Source organism: Bos grunniens, chromosome 11 (assembly GCF_055505025.1).
Source record: "Bos grunniens cultivar Pamir isolate PY7600 chromosome 11, Bosgru_T2T1.0, whole genome shotgun sequence".
Classification (NCBI taxonomy): Eukaryota; Metazoa; Chordata; class Mammalia; order Artiodactyla; family Bovidae; genus Bos; species Bos grunniens.
This window is the reverse complement of record NC_141175.1, coordinates 49,305,573-49,328,596: the sequence shown is the minus strand read 5'-3', so window position 1 is coordinate 49,328,596 and position 23,024 is coordinate 49,305,573. Positions and strand designations below refer to the sequence as shown.

The 23,024-nt window shown below is 36.6% G+C and overlaps 1 protein-coding gene across 1 annotated transcript; it reads left to right on the top strand.

Annotated features, from left to right (window-relative positions):
- The first annotated feature begins 13,453 nt into the window (after positions 1-13,453).
- LRRTM4 (leucine rich repeat transmembrane neuronal 4) lies at positions 13,454-20,083 on the top strand. The gene is made up of 2 exons (XM_086323681.1): positions 13,454-14,102; positions 15,882-20,083. Exons 1-2 carry the CDS (start codon positions 14,099-14,101, stop codon positions 17,432-17,434), a joined length of 1,557 nt encoding a protein of 518 aa, XP_086179807.1. The 5' UTR covers positions 13,454-14,098; the 3' UTR covers positions 17,435-20,083.
- Positions 20,084-23,024: the final 2,941 nt, after the last annotated feature.

Here is a 23,024-nt window from a genome sequence, read left to right as displayed (position 1 = left end):
TGCTGCATGTCTGAAGTCTGCTGCAGCCAGAGCCCCTATCCCTGTGGCAGGCCACTGCTGACTGTGCTTCTGCAGGAGACATTCAAACACTCAAAGGCAGGTCTGGCTCAGTCTCTGTGTGATCTCTGGGTCCTGGTGCACACAAAGTTTTGATTGAACCCTCCAAGCATCTCTGGCAGGTATGGGGTTTGATTCTAAAAGCAATTTTGCCCCCAATATCTTGTTGGGGCTTCTCCTTTGCCCTTGGATGTGAGGAATCTTTTTTTGGTGGGATCCAACATTCTCCTGTGGATGGTTGTTCAGCAGCAAGTTGCAATTTTGTTGTTCTCACAGGAGAAGATGAGTGTATGTCCTTCTAAACCCGGCCTGCACAGCACCAGAGTGCCGAGGACCAGCCCCAGCTGATCCAGGGTATTCGAAGGGGAGACGGCGTCGGCGACCTATTCAAATGGTAATTAGAGATATAAAGAGTAATAGAATGAGGATAGCTCAGTAGGAAAATTCAGTGGAGAAAAGAGGCTGAGTAGCTTGGTTTACGCGGAAAATCAATATAACCCGTGACACCAGGTTAGCTCTGACCATGGAGGCCGCAGGCGCCCTCTCGAATAGCAGAAGGTGCCCCACCTTAGACACCTTCTCGAGTGGGTCTTAGAAGCCCAGGCAAATAAGTGGTCACAGAGGATATCCACGTTCCAGATGGAGACTTCAGCCGGAAGTTAAAGGAAAGAATGACATGGGGAGACCAAGCATTGGTGAGCAAGGCCCGTAGCTTTATTTTTAACAGGGGCTTTTATACCCTAAGTTACACATAGAGGATAATAGGGGATGCAAAGTCAGCAGTCTTTGATTCTTATCAAAAACCAGGGTTTCTTTCCTGCAAATTTATCGTATACAAATGGTTTAGGTGATTTACATCATCTTCTGGCCAGAAGGCCTACTAACATTTTATGACTCTTGACAAAGACTTATCAACAAAGACTTATTTTCTCTAAGAGTAATTATTTTAAGGTTTGGCGCCATCTTCCAAAGATAAAATTGCATTCCTATAGGGCGGATGTGTAATGGGTTTACAACAAAGGAAAGAATTTATTACCTTAAGGGTCTAAAGTTACTAACACCAAGGCCACTACTTATTTTTTCTACATACCCACTATTAATTAATACATATTCAAAGATACAATTCAGGGGATGTGAAAACTTGGCAACAAACATTGACTCATCAATGAAATCCTTTACTAGTTTATTCTGACAGTTTCTAACTTTCTGAGAGGCTCTAAGCTATTTGAATATCTTAAGCTTCCCATGCCTCTCGAGGCTGGGAGACTGTAAACAATCGTATGCATAGCTGCAGGAGTCCGGGTAAACTTGTCAGGCGAGTTAGAGAGCCATCAGAGGGGTTTGGATTTAAACACTCCTAATTGCCCAGGAACTTTATTAATTGGAGCTGTAAGCTAACTCTTTGACAGAGAGAGCGAGATGGTGGTAGGGGACAGCCCCCAGTAAAGTCAGAGGTGAGAGCACAAAGCAATAAAGTAGGCAGACTCTGGTTTTTTGGGGGATAGATGCTCGAGAATATCCGGGCGGACTCCTGAGGCTCGATTCCGCCTTTGCGTATGCCGAGCCTCCTTCCTCATGACCTTTGTCACGAGTGGAATGCCTCACCGGCTCCCGGCATCAGAGTTTTCTCTATCTCCTGGAGTTTGCTTATGTCCATTTAGTTGGTGATGCCATCTGATGATCTCATTCTCTGTTGCCCTCTTCTGCCTTCAATCTTTCCTAGCATCAATTTATCCTAGGAAGGATAAATCACACTTTGTAGAAGGCCAAGACGATATCAACAACAGCAATACCATGACAAATACCAAAATATAATTGATAGATATGTCAGGACAATCTGCAGAAACAAATAAACACTGCTGCTACTGCTGCTGCTAAGTCGCTTCAGTCGTGTCCAACCCTGTGCGACCCCATAGAAGGCAGCCCACCAGGCTCCAGCCGTCCCTGGGATTCTCTAGGCAAGAACACTGCAGTGGGTTGCCATTTCCTTCTCCAATGCATGAAAGTGAAAAGTGAAAGTGAAGTCGCTCAGTCATGTCCGACTCTTAGTGACCCCATGGACTGCAGCCCACCAGGCTCCTCCGTCCACAGGATTTTCCAGGCAAGAGTACTGGAGTGGGGTGCCATTGCCTTCTCTGAAATAAACACTAGTACTTGTAAATACAATTTTTACCATGCATATAGGAATGAATTCTACCTGCAATACTATAGCAGAACTAAACATTTTATAGGTCTTTAAATGTTTTCTATCATCAGTTATTTAACTTTCAAAATACCTCTGCTTTCCAAATTTGTGTTATCATCCTCTTCCTTACAGAAGATAAACACAAAATGCAAAGGGTGAAGAGATTTATCAGCATGGTTCAGATAGAAAGGTTATTACGGTGTAAAATACCTAATCAATCAATATCCTGTAATGGATGTCTGATTGCATGTGTTATTGTAGACAGGAAAGACAGAGCAAAATCATTTACAAAGTATCCCAGATCTTTCAGTAATAAATTCAGAAACTTGACTGCTACCTGAAATTAATGTGGCATAGTTTAGGATGAATTCATCACATGTTTGAAATCATCTTCTATCTTTTGATTCATATGTATTGCAAAAAGAGAATTATAGGCATAAAGAAATTATCAAAAAGTTATATATTCATCAATTCATTCTTATCTGTATTACTTTCATTCTTTTCTGAGCATTAGTGTAGTTTTATGCATGACTGTTATCAATAAGATGAACACAGTTTCACTTTAATAATAAGAATTTCTTTCATACTTATTGAGTGCAAATATTTTATTGATTAATGTGACACATTCAGTAAAAATTATCTCTTTTATAAAGTTTATTTTGTGACTTTTTCCCCTTTTCTTTCTAAGAATATTACAATGTATATGTTTGACTACTGTGTTCTATTATCTAAAGACATCTTAGAATGGAAACACTAGTTAAAGGCTTAGAACATTTTTTTCTATATATCTTGATACTTACTGCTAAATACATAAAAATTATTTTAATTTATAGATCTACTATATGGGCTTCGCTGGTGATTCAGTTGTAAAGAATTCACCGGCCAATGCAGGAGACATGTATTTGATCTCTGGGTGGGGAAGATCCCCTGCAGAAAGAAATGGCAACACACTCCAGTATTCTTGCCTGGTAATACCATGGACAGAGGAGCCTATAGTCCATGGGGTCACAAAAGAGGCAGATGTGACACAATAACTAAACAACAACTATAGATACAGGTTTGATGATAAATATAAAATATGTACAAGTATATTTAAAATATAATATCTGATAATATATTTGATGTGTGGTTTAATTTACATTTTTTTTTCATAGTAGGGCTATATATTTTACATTTTTTCATTTGATTTACTGAATTTCTGATATCATATTATAGCATCTATAATATCAGTTCAGTTGAGCTCAGTTCAGTCTCTCAGTCGTATCTGACTCTTTGCGACCCCATGAATTGCGCACGCCAGGCCTTCCTGTCCATCACCAACTTCTGGAGTTCACTCAAACTCATGTCCGTTGAGGCGGTGATGCCAGCCAGCCATCTCATTCTCTGTCGTCCCCTTCTCTCCTGCCCCCAATCCCTCCCAGCATCAGAGTCTTTTCCAATGAGTCAACTCTTCGCATGAGGTGGCCAAAGTATTGGAGTTTCAGCTTTAGCATCATTCCTTCCAAAGAACACCCAGGGCTGATCTCCTTCAGAGTGGACTGGTTGGATCTCCTTGCAGTCCAAGGGACTCTCAAGAGTATTGTCCAACACCACAGTTCAAAAGCATCAATTCTTCAGCACTCAGCTTTTTTTCACAATCCAACTCTCATGTCCATACACGACCACTGGAAAAACCATAGCCTTGACTAGATGGACCTTTGTTGGCAAAGTAATGTCTCTGCTTTTGAATATGCTGTCTAGGTTGGTCATAACTTTCCTTCCAAGGAATAAGCATCTTTTAATTTCATGGCTGCAATCACCATCTGCAGTGATTTTTTGGAGCGCAAAATAAAATAAAGTCTGACACTGTTTCCTCATCTATTTCCCATGACGCGATGGAACCAGATGCTATGATCTTAGTTTTCTGAATGTTGAGCTTTAAGCCAACTTTTTCACTCTCCACTTTCACTCTCATTAAGAGGCTTTTTAGTTCCTCTTCACTTTCTGCCATAAGGGTGGTGTCATCTGCATATCTGAGGTCATTGATATTTTCCTAGCAATCTTCATTCCAGCCCAGCGTTTCTCATGATGTACTCTGCATATAAGTTAAATAAGCAGAGTGACAATATACAGCCTTGAGGAACTCCTTTTCCTATTTGGAACCAGTCTGTTGTTCCATGTCCAGTTCTAACTGTTGCTTCCTGACCTGCATACAGGTTTCTCAAGAGGCAGGTCAGGTGGTCTGGTATTCCCATCTCTTTCAGAGTTTTCCACAGTTTATTGTGATCCACACAGTCAAAGGCTTAGGCATGGTCAATAATGTGAAGAGTTGACTCATTGGAAAAGACTCTGATGCTGGGAGGGATTGGGGGCAAGAGGAGAAGGGGATGACAGAGGATGAGATGGCTGGATGGCATCACTGACTTGATGGACGTGAGTCTTAGTGAACTCGGAGAGTTGGAGATGGACAGGGAGGCCTGGCGTGCTGCAATTCATGGGGTTGCAAAGAGTCAGACACGAATGAGTGACTGAACTGTACTGAACTGACTGATGGTCAATAAAGCAGAAATAGATGTTTTTCTGGAACTCTCTTTCTTTTTCAATGATTCAGCAGATGTTGGCAATTTGATCTCTGATTCCTCTGCCTTTCCTAAAACCAGCTTGAACATCAGGAGGTTCACAGTTCACGTATTGCTGAAGCCTGGCTTGGAGAATTTTGAGCATTACTAGCATGTGGGATGAGTGCAATTGTGCGGGAGTTTGAGCATTCTTTGGCATTGCCTTTCTTTGGGATTGGAATGAAAACTGACCTTTTCCAGTCTGTGGCCACTGCTGAGTTTTCCAAATTTACTGGCACACTGAGTGCAGCACTTTCACAGCATCATATAAGTAGTTTTAAATAGCTTATGGGAAAAGTCTTGATGTATTGTGCCGGGAGCCGGCATATTGCATATTGAGTGCATATTGCATATTGCATATTGCATATTGAGTGCAGCACTTTCCACAGCATCATCTTTCAGGATCTGGAATGGCTCAACTGGAATTCTATCACTGCCGGGAGCCAGCGTGAGGAACTCCGCCCATGACAAAGGTCATGAGGAAGGAGGCTCAGCATACGCAAAGGCGGGATCGAGCCTCAGGAGTCTCCCTGGAAATTCTCTCGAGTATCTACCCCCAAAACCAGAGTCTGCCTACTTTCTGCTTTGTGCTTTCACCTACACCTCTGACTTTACAGGGGGCTGTCCCCCACTACCTCTCTCTGAAAAAAGAGTTAGCTTACAGCTCCAGTTAATAATTCCTGGGTGTGACAGTGTTTAACCTACAAACTCCTTTGGAAATCCTCTAGCCTGCCTGAATAGGTTTTTCCGGCCACATGTGATTGTTCAGAGCCTCCCAACTGTGAGAGGCAGGAGATGTTCTAAACTGTCTAAACACAGATTCCTTTGAGCAGTTAAAAGATTGATTAGAAATTGTATTGGTGAAGGGATTTTCACTTGTTGGGCCAATGTTCGCTGCTAAGTTTCCATATCCCTTACCTGCTGTGTCCCTGGCAGTGTATTGATTAATATAATTGGTGTAAGTAGTAGCTTTAATGTTTGTAACCTGGGACCCTTGAGTTAATTCTTTTTCTTGTTATAGCCCACCACACCTTTGCTCTGTAGGAATGCAACTTTATCTAAAGCTTTTGGAGGGTGGCTCCTGACCAATCACCTTTAGAGAAAAATAAGTTTTCTGAAGAAAAGGTCTTAAAATGTTAACAGGCCTCCGGGCCAGAAGATGATGCAAATCACCTAAGCTTTTGCATATGATAAGTTTGCAGAAAGAAAGCCTGGCTTGCTGCCTGACTCTACCCCTTCCCCCATTATCCTCTATGCATAACTTAAGGTATAAAAACTACTTTGAAAAATAAAGTGCGGGCCTTGTTCACCGAAACTTGGTCTCACCATGTCATTCTTTCTCTTACCTTCTGGCTGAATTATTCAGCCTCTTTTCTCCACTAAATTTCCTCACTGAGCTATCCTCATTCTATTACTCTTTATATCCTTAATTAACGTTTAATTAAGCAATTGTTTCCTGAACCTCCCCGACGCTGTCCCCGCTTCGAATTCCCTGGATCCACCGGGGCTGGACCCTGGCGGTATTGCTTATATTTTTTTCTTAAAATTATCACTGAAGCTAAAATTGTGAGTTGAGCCAGCAAATTTGGAAAACTCAGCAGTGGCCACAGGACTGGAAAAGGTCAGTTTTCATTTCAATTCCAAAGAAAGGCAATGCCAAAGAATGCTCAAACTCCCGCACAATTGCACTCATCCCACATGCTAGTAAAGTAATGCTCAAAATTCTCCAAGCCAGGCTTTAGCAATATGTGAACCGTGAACTTCCTGATGTTCAAGCTGGTTTTAGGAAAGGCAGAGGAATCAGAGATCAAATTGCCAACATCCGCTGGATCATGGAAAAAGCAACAGAGTTCCAAAAAAACATATATTTCTGCTTTATTGACTATGCCAAAGCCTTTGACTCTGTGGATCACAATAAACTGTGGAACATTCTGAAAGAGATGGAAATACCAGACCACTTGACCTGCCTCTTGAGAAATCTGTGTGCAGGTCAGGAAGCAACAGTTAGAACTGGACATGGAACAACAGACTGGTTCCAAATAGGAAAAGGAGTACGTCAAGGCTGTATATTGTCACCCTGCTTATTTAACTTATATGCAGAGTACATCATGAGAAACGCTGGACTGGAAGAAACACAAGCTGGAATCAAGATTGCCGGGAGAAATATCAATCACCTCAGATATGCAGATGACACCACCCTTATGGCAGAAAGTGAAGAGGAACTCAAATGCCTCTTGATGAAAGTGAAAGAGGAGAGTGAAAAAGTTGGCTTAAAGCTCAACATTCAGAAAATGAAGATCATGGCATCTAGTCCCCTCACTTCATGGGAAATAGATGGGGAAACAGTGGAAACAGTGTCAGACTTTATTTTTCTGGGCTCCAAAATCACTGCAGATGGTGACTGCAGCCATGAAATTAAAAGACGCTTACTCCTTGGAAGGAAAGTTATGACCAACCTAGATAGCATATTCAAAAGCAGAGATATTACTTTGCCAACAAAGGTCCATCTAGTCAAAGCTATGGTTTTTCCTGTGGTCATGTATGGATGTGAGAGTTGGACTGTGAAGAAGGCTGAGCGCTGAAGAATTGATGCTTTTGAACTGTGGTGTTGGAGAAGACTCTTGAGAGTCCCTTGGACTGCAAGGAGATCCAACCAGTCCATTCTGAAGGAGATCAGCCCTGGGTGTTCTTTGGAAGGCATGATGCTAAAGCCGAAACTCCAGTACTTTGGCCACCTCATGCGAAGAGTTGACTCACTGGAAAAGACCCTGATGCTGGGAGGTATTGGGGGCAGGAGGAGAAGGGGACGACAGAGGATGAGATGGCTGGATGGCATCACTGACTCGATGGATGTGAGTCTGAGTGAACTCCAGGAGTTGGTGATGGACAGGGAGGCCTGGCGTGCTGTGATTTATGGGGTCGCAAAGAGTCGGACACGACTGAGCGACTGAACTGAACTGAAATAAGAATCTGTCAGCAATTTTTGTGTGATTTATTTTATCACTTCAAATTTTATTAAAAAAGCAGAACTTGGAGGCAAATTGAGCCATAGTTACAACTTTGAGGTGCAACTCCAATGAATTTTGCTGCTAATCCTATAACACTACTACTGTAACTGATGAAATGCTCATGTTAGGTTAAAAAGAAAAAAAATGATGTTATTTCACTTGCATTGAGCTCTATTCAGAGCTCTAATGTTAACTATTTGTGAAATTTTGAAAAGGCTACAAAGCTTAACTTTAGTTTATATAGCAATAGATTCAAATTAGTGTTGTTTAAACTGTAAACGGAGAAGTCAATTAAGTACAGTATCATTATATTGTAGAACAAAATTTTTAAAAATCAGAAAAATTGTTTTATAAAAGGTATTTTTAATTCTGTAAAATGTATCATTTTCTGTGGGTGATGGTGAAAAAAAAATTCATATATATTTGAAACTCCCTAAATTAAATATCCCATTCCATTGTTTAAAGTAGTTGTCTACCTAATCTTCCATTCTGCTCTGCACAATTTCCATTTAAATAGTTATTAATTTCAATTATTTTCAGATATTCTGTTTTTAGTTTTAAATTTTTTGATTTGAGTCTTATTTACAAATTTCATTTAGCTGCTGAAATCCTCCATCTTGTGATTTATTTTTTCAGATTGTAGCAACAATTATTTTTAAGTCTGTGTCTGATAACTACTATTGAATTATCCCTAGTCTGTTTCTGTTGTTTGCTTGTTTTTTCTTATTATTTATTCAAACAATGCAAAGCATTTCTCTCCCCAAACTATTTTCTTATTGTTTTCTCTGCTATCCTCAATTTTTTTACTTAGTTCAGTCCTCTCATTTGTTTAGTCCTACAAATCAATTTATCCTCTAAAATATATGAAAGTATTTTACTTGAAAGTCCATTAAAATTTTTAAAGATTCCTTTCCCAGTTTTTCCACTATTATGCTTCATAACTTCTTTTTTCATTTGTTGCTTAGTTGCTAAGTCGTGTCTGACTCTTTTGTGACCCCAGGGACTGTAGTCTGTCAGGCTTTCCTGTCCATCAGGTTTCCCAGGCAAGAATATTGGAATGGTTGCCATTTCCTTCTCCAGGGGATCTTCCCGACCTGGGGATCGAACCAGCTTCTCTTGCATTGCAAGCAGATCCTTTACCACTTTTTTCATTTACTAACATGTATCATAATCTATAATCACCTAGGATTGAACCTGGGTCTCCTGCGTTGCATGCAGATTCTTTACCATCTGAGCCACCAGGGAAGCCCATAAATTATATACTCACCTTAGCTTTTATTGACTTCAAATCCAATTTCCATGCACCTCAAACCTCATTTTATTGTTTATCATTATCTACCTAATCATACCCTATCATAGATTATCAACTTATTTTTCTCTTTTAATAAGTTAGCTTACTGGTTAATAAAATAAGACATAGAAAGTAGTCTGTTTTATGTATCTATATTTTAGTACAATTTTTGCTGTGACTATATTAACAATGTGAACATTATCTTAATTTACACACTGAGATTAAAGGCTTTGAGTATGGACATTAAGATTCCCAAATTCAGCTAAACACATGTAATAAGATGTTATTTTTCTTAAAATTTTTAACAAGTAATTATCACTACTATTAAGAAAGAGATACTATTAAATTAGGATGAGTAAATTGAAAAAGGAGAAAAGGTCATTCAGTTTGAAAAAGATGACTCAAGGTTCTTCTTCAGGTTGAAATTGAATTATATACATAATAAAACTGTGACTTGACGAGTAAATTATTTCTAAATATTTTCAATATGTGTGTGCATTGTGTGTGTGTAAGAAATGTGTCCAACATGTATACTGTCTGATACATTAATGAGTAAGACAAAAGTGAAATAACATATATTGGAATTATTGGACATATATTGGAATTTCACTTGTCAATGGCATGAGTAATTTCTTTGCTCAAGTATTGGAAAAATGTGTCTCAATCTGTGTGCTATTTGTAATTAAATGGCTATAGATACAGTGTGCTTTTAAGTTTAACCTGTAATACTAATATTTTTTCCATTACTTTCTAGACATTCAACAAAACAGAAGATCATGCCTTAAATTTAGTTTTTGCTGATTTCCTTTGTGCAAATGTCAATTTCAAATTATAAAATGAAGTGACTAAATTCTCTACACAGTAACAAAATTTCCTATTATATGCTGAGTTCATAATGTCTCAATTCAGTAAATTAAAACATTGTCCATCATACTAATTAATACCTCATAGTTCACATAAAGCTTAAGCATTTTTTTTCCTGTTCCCCTGGAGGCCCACTTGCAGATGAGCCATCTGCTACCCAAAAGAAAAGAGGAAGTGAAGTCAGCTTCGCTCATTCTTGCTTACCTCTTTCCACTTCTGTCTTACTGCTGTTTCTACTCATCCCGGGGAACTTTCTAGTTGACTGGTACAATTGTGAAAAAGTTGTTTGATCTTTGGGCCTAGCAGAGGTCAAAAGTACTAATCTTTTTCATGGACACATTGATAGATCTTTAATAGCTTCATTAAGAATAATTGGTAAAATTTCCCATGATAAGGATGACATTTTTCTTCATGTGTTTGGTGCCTTTTCTAACTTGATTGATTTCTTTTTCTTTTTTATTTGCCTGTTATTTGGATAATGTGGGCTTCCCTGGTAGCTCAGCTGTTAAAGAATCCCTGGCTGTTCTGGTAAAGAATCTGCCTGTAGTTCAGGAGACCTGGGTTCAATCCCTGAGTTGGAAAGATCACCTGGAGCATGGAACAGCTACCCACTTCAGTATTCTGGCCTGAAGAATTCCATGGACTATATAGTCCATGGGGTCGCAAGGAGTCTTGCACATGACTGAGTGACTTTCACTTTCACTTTTGGATAATGCACTTACACAGTTTCATTCTGTTGGGGTTATTACCATGATTTAAAATGGCTTGTAATAGTCTTTCTCCTCTCTCTCATAACCCCTCTCTCTTCCATGGAAAGTATTTGTACACATTTTTATCCAAACTCTGAAAGTGAACGTCAATCCCAACACTAATTTAGCTCTTCTTTGCTTTGGAAAACCCGTTTCTTATCTTCTGGATTTCTCAGACCAGAGTGAGATTCCATTTTATAGTGCTGGATTCACTGAGAGAAAGACATATCAAGCTCTCCAAATAGCCTGGAGAAGTCCCTTGCCCTACAGTAAAGCTGAGGGCAACTGACAGCCCTCCCACCTTCTTTTGGGTGAGGGATGTGTGTTTGTATGTGTGTGTGTGTGTATGTTTTTGTGTCTTGTGAACATGTAGAGGTGGTAATACAGAGAAGCTCTTTCCAAAGAAATCTTCTATGTAATATCCTTTCTTTACTCTCATCTCTCTCTGCCCTTTAATGTCCTCACAGTGTGTTCAAGAGAACTGTAACTGAATTTGATGACGTTGTTTATAAATTCTGCCTATGGTCTAGTATCTCCTTTGGAAAATACACATCTTAGTACTTCAAACAAAACTTACATTTTGGTTGATTATTACATCATAAATGTGGGTAACATCGTGAGATTTTTTCTGGTCTACTATCAAAACTGTTCTCATATCTTCCATTCAAACAAAGAAAAATTTATACACACATACACATATATACACATCTCAGGTAAAACATATTCATTATATTAAAAAAACAGAAAATACAAATAGATGAAAAATCATAAACAATAAAACAAAGTAAAAATTAGTTTCCCAGGAAAATCTGCTTTATTTTGTGCCTATGCAAATAAAAAATGGGTACAGAAATAAAATCCCTAACATTATCCTACAGTGCTTGTGGTCTCTGCCCCTCCTCTTCTTATTTCATACATTGTGGTCATCATTTCCTCTTAGCAAATACAAACTGTTTCAATTTCAATGGCAGCATGTGTTCTAATTCATGAATATGTTAACTTTTCTGAACTAATCCTCTATCATTGAGTATTTAGGTGAAATTTGGATTCCTATGTAAACCACACAAATTATATGTGCATCATCTATGTTGATTTTCTTAGAAACATATATAATTTTTATTAATCTCCCTTTCAGTGTTCATTTGCATTTTAATAAGTATTAAGCCTTAAACCAAAGGTATACCTTTCTAAAATAGGAATTTAAGTTTTAATTAATGAAAAAAGGATTTATTTGTTCCTTGAGAAATCTTTGTAATTAGGCAATGGCCTGATATTCCTTGCTCATAAATCTGAATTAAATAATATATACTATTCATATAATAAGCATCCCTTACTAATATTTTGGCAAACAACTTAAAATCAAAGACTATTTCTAAAGCTATCCATTTTCAATGATCTATAGCAATTCTAGATACTTATGTAAAATTCAGTTAAACCTCTCATACCTGCTAAATTAATTTAGCAATGTTATCTAGCAGTCTCTATTTTGTGTTGGGTCAGTATTCTAGATTCTTCCTAAAATTATTATCTGCCATAAGATTTTGGAATAAACAAGAATAGAAACAAAATGGAAATGATGAGTTACACTATTTTTTTTTCAAAGTTTAGTATAAGTTAAGGAAAGTGTGTAGTTTAAAAAATACATATTTCAGGTATTATATCATTTATCCCCATAATTCTGAGAATATTCTGCAAATTTTAGAGAACTACACCAATGATCTCACATGGTTTGGTTTTTCTGGCATTGTCCATTATAACTGATTCTTAGGGAAACTTGCATTATAGATATAGATAAGTTTAAGAAAAAAAGTGATTGCAGTAACAATGTCAAACTGGAATTCTTCTCTTTTCTAAAATTTAGTCTCTCTTAGCTATCTGCACATTTGGTAATATAGTTTTTAAAAAAGACTGTTTTAAGGCTAAAAATTTACACTTTTGAAAGTAATGATCTAGCCCCTTTAATAAACGTGCAAAATTAAGAATATATTTTATTATCAAAAATTGGAAATTTAAAAGTTAGGTCTAATTTTTTTAATGTAACTATCTTTGAAAGTGATAGTTTTCCCTGAGTATGAATGATTCTTAAGGGAAAAGTCTCTATTAATTTCAGGCCTTATGCATTAGAATTCTGCATATATGGCTGATGAGATTCAGTTTAGGCTGTTTTTTCTGTTGAACTCTTTGTCCATATGAACAATCAAGAAAGTGATGGATATATGGATAATGAACAACAGTCTGAATGAAGTTATTGAATAAAAATAAATGTAATTCAGCTAAAAAGAGACTATTTCTTTTTGTGTTTTGCTCAAAAAAGATGTGTATTTAAAACAAACCAACATCAACAAAAATAAAAAAATAAATTATTTCTACTGTTAAAAAATATATATCCCCTGTGATGCATACAGGAAAAATATCAGGTCAAAGTAACTAAAAACTACTAATTGTTTAATATTTACAGAGGCAGTATTTTACTTAATATTTGATATCACTGAATAAAGCTCTTTGGCATAAACCTTTCATAATATATATTATCAGAGGGGAAAAAAAAAGTGATCCTGTGCCTTTAATTTCCCTTTCTGAGAGAGGGAAGGCTGCACACCACTGACAGGCTCACTTGTTCCCGTCTTTAATGTGCAATCTGTTTTCTCCAGCGGAGGGCACTCAGTGTATCACAAACTCAAGCATTAGCACCAACAAGCTCTGAGCATCATCAGTCTCTGGAAAGCCTTCTGAATTAGACAAGGGCTGCCTCTCAGCACAGCTACAAAACACTTTAAACCTGACCAGCTAAATGGATAAACCTAGCCTGCATAGCTTTTAAACTGGGGTCTCATACAGCACAGGAGGCCTACTTGCTGGAAGAACTGAAAATCCAGAGGATGAATTGCTTTATCTGGGAATGGCAAAAGCCAGCACAATAAGGAATGCCAGGTATTCTGAAGATTTTCTTTTTTTTTTTTTTTTTTCCTCCTCTCTTTTTACAGAGAAGTTGGTTACCTTCGAGATGGGCTGTAGCTCTTTTGCACAGATTGCCAGTTACTGCTGATGGATCTCTGGTGAATTACACAATGATGCTCAGAGCCTAGAGGCCCTCCCCCACCCCCCTACTGCTTCCACCTCCCTGCCCCCCATCCCACCCCATGCTGAATTTTTTTTCATGTACATATATATATATTTTTTTGTCTGTCCTCTCCGGGGAAGTTTGTGTGGGGCTACTAGCTCACATGCGGGATCAGAATTGTGTGAATGACAGCCGCACTGTGTCATGAAGGTGGTGGTGGTTTCAGCACGAGAGACCAAATAAGAAGAACGCTGAGAGAGGGGGGATCCGTTTTGGATGACAAAGGATGGGTAAGTGAACTTTTGTTGTTTCCTTCTTAGCAAAGCTGATCCTCTTGGCTTCCTATTCTCAGTCGTGGCATTAGCTGATAAAAAAACATCAAAACAGGCAAAAAGCGGCAGCCTTGGAGTTTGCCAGTTGACTCACTATAGTTGCTATTATATTTTTAGATCATTTTCCTTTATTTTTTTAAACTGTAAATGCATAACACGGACTTAAACAGACTCTGGAGAAATATCTTTATGACTGTTTCTTCCGTATGCATATCCTTGCTTGGGAATTGAGCATGAGATAAATTATATATTTGCTTCTATTTCTTGATAATATTAACCACGCTTGTATTTCTGGTTGCTGTCAGGAAGATTGTCAACACTTTACTGCGTGTGTGTAGGGGTGGGGTCATTACTTTATCAGAGGTCGCACAAGGGCTTGTTTTATCTTTGAGGATGAATACTCAACACAGCTTCCAAATATCCAGCAGTCATTTGCCAGTCTTATTTTTTCAAGTGTGGCTGGCTTCCCCAGCCCCCCCACCCCTTTCTCCTGTCTGGGAGAGCTGGAATGTATTTCAATGAGTCTGTAGCTGGCAAGAGGACAGAGAGCAAGATGGGGTTTCAGATTAAAAAAAATAAATTAATTCGTTGAGTAAAAGAGTTTCTTTTCTTAAATTAAGAATTTGGCTGATTGCCTGTAGTTTAAAAACATGAATATTTAAGATTAATACTGCAGCACAAGGTACTTTTTTTTTCTCACCACTAAAAAATAATAAATCTACTGTTGACAGAGGAAAGAAGTCCCTTAACATGCTATGACTTGGAAATGCAGCATCAGTGCCAATAGATTTCAACTTTGCAGATTTTCTGAAGTTAATGAAGGTAGGGGAGAAAAAAAGTCAGTGAGAAATTTGAGCAGTTTGGGATGGGAGAGGTTAGTAGTCTGCTGTTCTCTCTTTTGGAAAAGCATCTGTGTTAAGCATATAATAAAAACAATAAGTACTTCACAAGATTATTTTGTATTTTGTGCAAATATTTAATAGAAATTTGATTATCATAACTTTGGAGCATTCTGTGCTATCAGTAGTTAGGACTCTCAGCTGGTGATCACTGGGTAGGAGAACCTTAGTAGGAATCTCTTCCTGAATGTTGAGAGCTTATATGCTTATTAATACATTGACAGTACTCCCCACTGTTACTAGTCTGCATACCACACTTCATTGGTTGTGTATACTGGTCCCAGTCAGAGCTCCTATATGGTTACCTCATTATGCAATAGGGCTGCAATTTCAAGCTGGGCAAACTTGGGTTACCTTGACAATTTACCGAAGCTCCTTTGCCAAAACACAGCCTCTTTGCTCAACTAAGAAAGATGTTCAAATATAGGGTTTAGTAAGTCACATTTTTCCCATTACCAGAAGACTTAATATTCTTCCTTTTGGTACTGGTGTTTAACAGAGTGACTAGCCAAACGTAGATGTCATTAAATGTTGTCATTATGTGATAAGATAGGATGGATGTTTTCCAGTGTTGATGTGCATATGAACTCCTGAAACTCAGGAAGCTGTTCTTAGTTCTATGACACTGTGGCAATTTGGAAATCAAGGAAGAAAGAATGAAACCTAGATAGTAAGCATGCAATACTGAAGAAAATAAGGCTTTAAGTGTCAAATACATTGTTCTTAAATCAACTGTTCCATTACTACACTAGATGAGATGCCCCTGATATTGGTAAGCTGGTAGTGATTTACATTAATAGCTTTACAATGTGCATTTGTCTTCTTTTTAATATTGTAGGTTTCCATTTAATTACGCAGCTGAGAGGCATGCGTGTGGTGCTAGTGCTACTTCCTACACTGCTGCTTGTTATGCTCACGGGGGCTCAGAGAGCTTGCCCAAAGAACTGCAGATGTGATGGCAAAATTGTGTACTGTGAGTCTCATGCTTTTGCAGATATTCCTGAGAACATTTCTGGAGGGTCACAAGGCTTATCATTAAGGTTCAACAGCATTCAGAAACTCAAATCCAATCAGTTTGCCAGCCTTAACCAGCTTATATGGCTTTATCTTGACCATAATTACATTAGCTCAGTGGATGAAGATGCATTTCAAGGCATCCGTAGACTGAAAGAATTAATTCTAAGCTCCAACAAAATTACCTATCTGCACAATAAAACATTTCACCCGGTTCCCAATCTGCGCAGTCTGGACCTCTCCTACAATAAGCTTCAGTCATTGCAATCTGAACAATTTAAAGGCCTTCGGAAACTTATCATTTTGCACTTGAGATCTAACTCATTAAAGACTGTACCAATCAGAGTTTTTCAAGACTGTCGAAATCTTGACTTTTTGGATTTGGGCTATAATCGTCTTCGAAGCTTGTCGCGAAATGCTTTTGCTGGCCTTTTGAAGTTAAAAGAGCTCCACTTGGAGCACAATCAGTTTTCCAAGATCAACTTTGCTCATTTTCCACGTCTCTTCAACCTCCGTTCAATTTACTTACAATGGAACAGAATTCGCTCCATTAGCCAAGGCTTGACATGGACCTGGAGTTCCTTACACAACTTGGATTTATCAGGGAATGATATCCAAGGAATTGAGCCAGGCACATTTAAATGTTTGCCCAATTTGCAAAAATTGAATTTGGATTCCAACAAGCTTACCAACATCTCACAGGAAACTGTCAATGCATGGATATCATTAATATCCATCACTTTGTCTGGGAATATGTGGGAATGCAGTCGGAGCATTTGTCCTCTATTTTATTGGCTTAAGAATTTCAAAGGAAATAAGGAAAGCACCATGATATGTGCAGGACCTAAGCACATGCAAGGTGAAAAGGTTAGTGATGCAGTGGAAACATATAATATCTGCTCTGAAGTCCAAGTGGTCAACACAGAAAAATCACACGTGGTACCCCAAACTCCCCAGAAGCCTCTGATTATCCCTAAACCTACAACCTTGAAATCTGACCCTAGCCGGTCCACCCTTGAAACACCAAGCCCTTCCCCGGGGTTTCAGATTCCTGGCACAGAGCAAGAGTATGAGCATGTTTCATTCCACAAAATTATTGCAGGGAGCGTGGCTCTCTTTCTTTCAGTGGCTATGATCCTCTTGGTAATCTATGTGTCTTGGAAACGCTACCCAGCCAGCATGAAACAACTTCAGCAACACTCTCTTATGAAGAGGCGGCGGAAAAAGACCAGAGAGTCTGAGAGACAAATGAATTCCCCTTTACAGGAGTATTATGTGGACTACAAGCCTACGAACTCTGAGACCATGGATATATCGGTTAATGGATCTGGGCCCTGCACATATACCATCTCTGGCTCCAGGGAATGTGAGGTATGAACCATGATCCTCCTAAAAGCATTTCCACTGCGGGGAAGGAGAGGTAAATGTTTGAAGCTCTAGAGGTGTCTCTAATCACTAGAAAGATTAATGACCCTTTTGCTTTTGGGTTTTGCTCAGTGTGCAAGGTTACTTAATTAAATTACAACCACGAGGAAATTGACTGCTCTTTTTATTTTTCCTTAAATGGTTGAAACTTGAAGGAAGTTCATTCAAGGATGAGATTAAGTTGGAATAAAGCACTATGTTAAAGCATCTGTTTTTTTTTTTTTTTTTTAAACAGGTTGTGTATAGGGGTTGGACTTACAGACACACATACACACAAACAAAACTCTTTTCATCCTAAAATTTATGTCTGGTTTTTGTTGTTTGACTTTGTAATCTAGTAAAGGAGGGGCTGGCTTAATTTAAAAACAAAGTGATTTTACCAAAATTCCAGGAGGTAATGAAGATTTAAACCAAAGAGCAATTTACCCAAGGGTTGATTTTGTTGTATATTTTTTACTTTTAATTAAAGCATGCAACAGGGATCTCACAGGGATAACTGTTTCTATGTTACTTGCCACTTGTTTATTATACCAGCATAGAGAATGTCAGGCCTATTGTGTAATTGTATTAAGGCATTAAAAGATGTCTTTTTTCCCTTCTTTCCTTCCTTCCTGCCTTTCTTCCCTCCTTTCTCCTTTCCTTCCTTTCTTTTCTTCCTTACTTCCTCCTTTCCTTTCTTTTTTTTTTTTTAATTACTGGACATAGATCATTTTCAAAGGTTTTTTAAGTGCTGGCTATATGTATGTAATCAGAATGAAACTTAAATTCCACGTTTTAGCTTTTCCCTGGTAACTAAAATAGGTCATGATATTGTGGGTGATTTAGCAATAACATGATGACAAGCATAACAGAGACTGTTTGTCAGTGTTGTTGTCACCCCCAAAGACATAATGTGGATTCTTGTTACACTAATCCAAAACTAAGTGATGCAAATATTTATAAATAAAAAGAGGAGATTTGGGTTCTGAGAATTTTCCCTTTCTGTAACAATCATCTCAAATGAAGGTGTTTCGTGTTATACTATTTTCATGAGAATAAGTTTGGAGTCAGTGTATTTTAAAGATCACAGATAGGAATGTATTTAGAGAAGAAAAATAGTCACAAATTTCCAACTTGTTAATAAGTAATGGTGGATGCCAATTATTCTTTATTTGGTAAAATTAATTAAAAAGTACAAAGATTGTGAGACTGCCAAAGCCTTGTTACTAGAATAAATTAGTAAAGAGAGGTAAAGTTCTGGCTCTGTGTCATCTTAATATCCAATTTTACATGATTACTTTCTCAAAAGAAAGTTTTAACAAGCATTTGAAGACTTTGCCCTTTTTACTACCAGTTATGAAGTGACTTAGCAGCAGCAGCATGAGTGTTGAAAAATATAATTTGCTCTTTTATGATATATATTCCAAATCTTTCCACAACCCAAACTTAAGAGCTAATGAAAATGTTTTCAGACAAAGTACTGAGTTTGAAATTATCTCCAACTCAGTGTAATTTGAAATATTGAGCTATTCTTCACAAAGTTTATTTTCTCCTCTTACATATGATTGTAAATAAGAAAAGTAATCCCTGATAATAAATCCCTAAGAGAAACCTGTACAAGAAATTGTCCTTAAAAATTAAAGAGAATACAAAATTTTATATAAAAATCTAGCAAGTCTTGATGTTTTTATTGCAAGGTAGTATTTATACAATATTTGTGAATATTAGTAAAGAAAGTTCATTCTGTTTTATTCTAGATTTGGCTTGTATTTTGAGATCCTCCTAAAAGCTAGTAATGTAAAAAGAAAATTAAAATCCAGTTCCATTCTTTCATTTTCTCTTTGAGTTTGTATTAGCATGGTGATTTTTATTTAAAAGAATCACCAGGAAAGATTCTTAAAGAGCTGGCATTTCAAAACAGTAGTTCTAAAACTTTTCCAGAGGTCTTAAATCCCAGAGACCATCCTTTAAAGACCACAGGCATTACCATGATTGAAACGAAATAAAAACATATTTCACTCCATAGAAACATGTTTTAAAATGCATTTTGATATTATATATGTTCCGTAGAGTTGTGTTTATGGTCATGAAATCGTGGTGACATTGTTGGGGATGGGTGTGGTGTTACAGCAGTAAGTAATGAAAAATTTAACTAAACATTGTAATGAAGATGTTCAATTGAAATGGTAGCCCTACTGAAATAGATCAAACCCTTAAAGTAGAAAATGGTAAGCTATACATCTGAGATCATTAACTGCACTTTTGAGTGTATGGGGTTCAACAAAGCTACATTGAAATGAATATTAATTTATTTTGAAACACAAATACACAGAAACAAACAGAGCAACTGCCACTCCTCCTTGCCCAGTTTATTATAGTTACAGATGGAAATAAGAACTGAGGAAAAGTAGATTCTTAGAAAGTGTTATGAAAACAATAATTTTCAATGTACTTCTATATCAACCCAGAGTAAAATTTCTTTTGTTGAGAAAACTCTACAAAATGAAGCCAAGAGAGAGATGTGATTTGCCCAAGTTTATGGCATTTTAGGACAGTGGATGTACCTTGAGTTTAGGTCTGGTGGTGTTTTGACAAACCTCACATATCAATAACTTTGAAAAATAGAGAACCTTAACATTTATGGTATATTTTTTTGAGGTAGGCTTTGTTATTCAAACATTGAATTACCTAATAAAGCCATAAATATTTAACTAGAGAACTTAGCACTAATGCTAATTTCTAAGATAGTGCCTTGAAAAAATTGCATTAAATTGAAAATTTTACTTACATAGTTGATGTTACCATCGATTATCATGGTCTAAATATGGTTAAAATATTCATTTTGTCTATTCTCTTTAAGAAGAAAATAAAAATATTAACATTCCTCCTTAGAATAATATCTATGACCCACCACACATATATGGCATGTGATCTATAAAGTAAATAATTTTGGTTCTGTTCTTTACGAATTTTAAAGGTCCAAGTGCACATTACATGATAAGAATCTGAAGAATATTATAATAATTTAGACAGTTAAACTTTATTCTATCTATAAAAGAATAGAGTAGATAGAAATGAATAATTAAAGATACATGGCAAAACTCTGATAGATTCATCTCAATCATACCTTGAGTGGATCAGTGTGCTTGGTTGCACTGAATCATTCAACTTGTTCTCAACATGTGTTCAAAGAAGGGAACTTAAAACCAAAAGGATACAGCTTTGTCTAAAGATTAGTGTCTTTGACAGAGAAAATTGCAAATACTTACTTTTGAAAATAGCTTGTGAAACTTTGGATAGCTTTATTGCATAAAAAGATTACAAAATTATAAAGTTACTTCATTCCACATACCAAAATTTTACTTACAGGTTATACAAAACAAAATTTTGAATACCTGGTTCTTCCAAGATATGTTTTATCAACAGAAAATAGTAAAAACTTTTATACAATTAATCATTGTGAATATAAACCAAGAGAGTTTGTCTTTTGAATTAAAATAGCTGAAATTAGTAAAACCTTAACATGAATAAATGTGGTCTCTAGAGAGATCCTGCATTTTAGAATGTTTTAAAGGAGAAGTAATTGAAATATAAAGTTTAATGATCCCATAATGCTAACAGTGCTGCCATTAGAAAAGTGGCAATATAGATGACATTAGGTATATATTTTCCAAATATTTAATATTTTGGTTATACTCTTTAAAATAAAACTGTATTGACTGTCATTTGGGCTTATATTCTTTCTTTCACTGCTGTGCAGTGGGTAGTGTAGACCATTTCTAATAATTTATATTTATTGAATGTATTAAGTCAGGTCCAAACTACTGATTTAAAAGGGCATATTAACTTCTTTCTTCACTGTAGGAATTGATATTTTGAAGTATATTGAATGAATTTCCAGGAGCTAAAATTCATAATATATTCAAACAGGATTCTAAGTGAAGCAGGCTCAGAATCACTAAGTTTAATACCCTTTCCATGAAGCTATGGAAAACAAAGTTAATTTTGTTGGCTGACTACTACTGTGTCATATTAAAAAGTTCCAATTGAAACTATACTTTGTATATTTAAAGTCTATTTATGCTTGTGTGTGTGCCTGTATGTATGTGTTTTGTATTATGTAATTAAGTATATGTGCTTAGAGACAGAAAAAGTATATCTTGTCCATTCTGAACACGTGAAATACTAATAACAAAAATTTGGGTCATAATTACTGGAATTTGTTAGGAAAATACTTCTTAAGATAAATGTTTCATCCTCTCTAAAATTATACGTGTCTTATGTCCAGATATTCTAATGTTCTTTTTTGAAAAAGTAGAATTTAAACTATACACTATCAATTTTGCTGTGACTTTGGGCTAGTCATTTCATTTCTCTGTGAACCATCACTGAATGAGTGTATTCACCTAGTCGAGTATATCTCAATTCAGATTATTCCTAAGAATAGTCAACTTTGTAAAATCTTTGTGATCATTCCCAGGCTTACAAGAGCAAGATGGGATGTGGAAGAAAAACTGAGCTATTTGTAATCATCATCAATGAGAAAAGAGAGAACATCTTGAGTTAACTAAAAAGTGGCATGCTCAGGTGAGCAGCCATACAATTTCTTTATGCTTGAAGCGAGCATATATACATGTTAGCACACACACACAAATTTATATGTATTTTAATTTCTTCCAAGTAACCAGTTATTTTGAAAGCATTTAAATATGACTTTAAAAAATATACTCTCTAAATTTGATCCAACTAAATTTCATTCATGAATATGTTTTTTATTAAAGTCTGCAAATAGTACTGGTGAAGAGTGACAGCTGCCAGGAAGGCCTGATATGGCTAATTTAGGAATAATTTTTAAGCTGACAATAAAAGGTTCAATTCTTTTTGCTAGAATTAGCTTATGTTAGCATCTCATGAACAAGGTTTTAGTAAATGGTTTCTCTTTAAGAATCCAAGTTGAGAAGTCTGACTCTGGTATTAGGAATGTATAGCTTTTCATACACCCAAGTATTTATTAGATGACTCCAGACTTTTTCTTCTTGTGACTTTCCTATATTCAGCAAAATCTCGTCATCCTAGTTCTCAAGAATTACATTTATAGATAGCTTTATGCTTTGGAAGTTGTTCAGAAATATTAGCATTGGGTACGTGGTGACTCATCAGAACTTGCATGTCTCTAGAGTTTCATGAATCACTAAATCAAAATGAGACCAGGCACTCACCAGTATATATCACCAGACACTGATATACACTTTTGAAAGTTTTGAAAAATCACTCTGTCTTTTGATCAGTGGAGAGCATAAAAGAGATGTTGAATATGTTTTAAAAATTAAAAGTGCTTTTTATAGTACCAAAAGAACCATTATTCATTGGGTCAGCTTAATAAAATCTCAATATTCTTAAAATGAAAGAGAAATTGTGAGGGTATTTTTCTCATGCACTCCATAAGCCAATTAAAATTTTAACAGTTAATGAAGATTGATAAAAAGCACAGTATTTCCTCGATATCAGAATCATTGACTTTTTAATAAACTGCTTTAATATACATGAAACTGCTCGATATGTA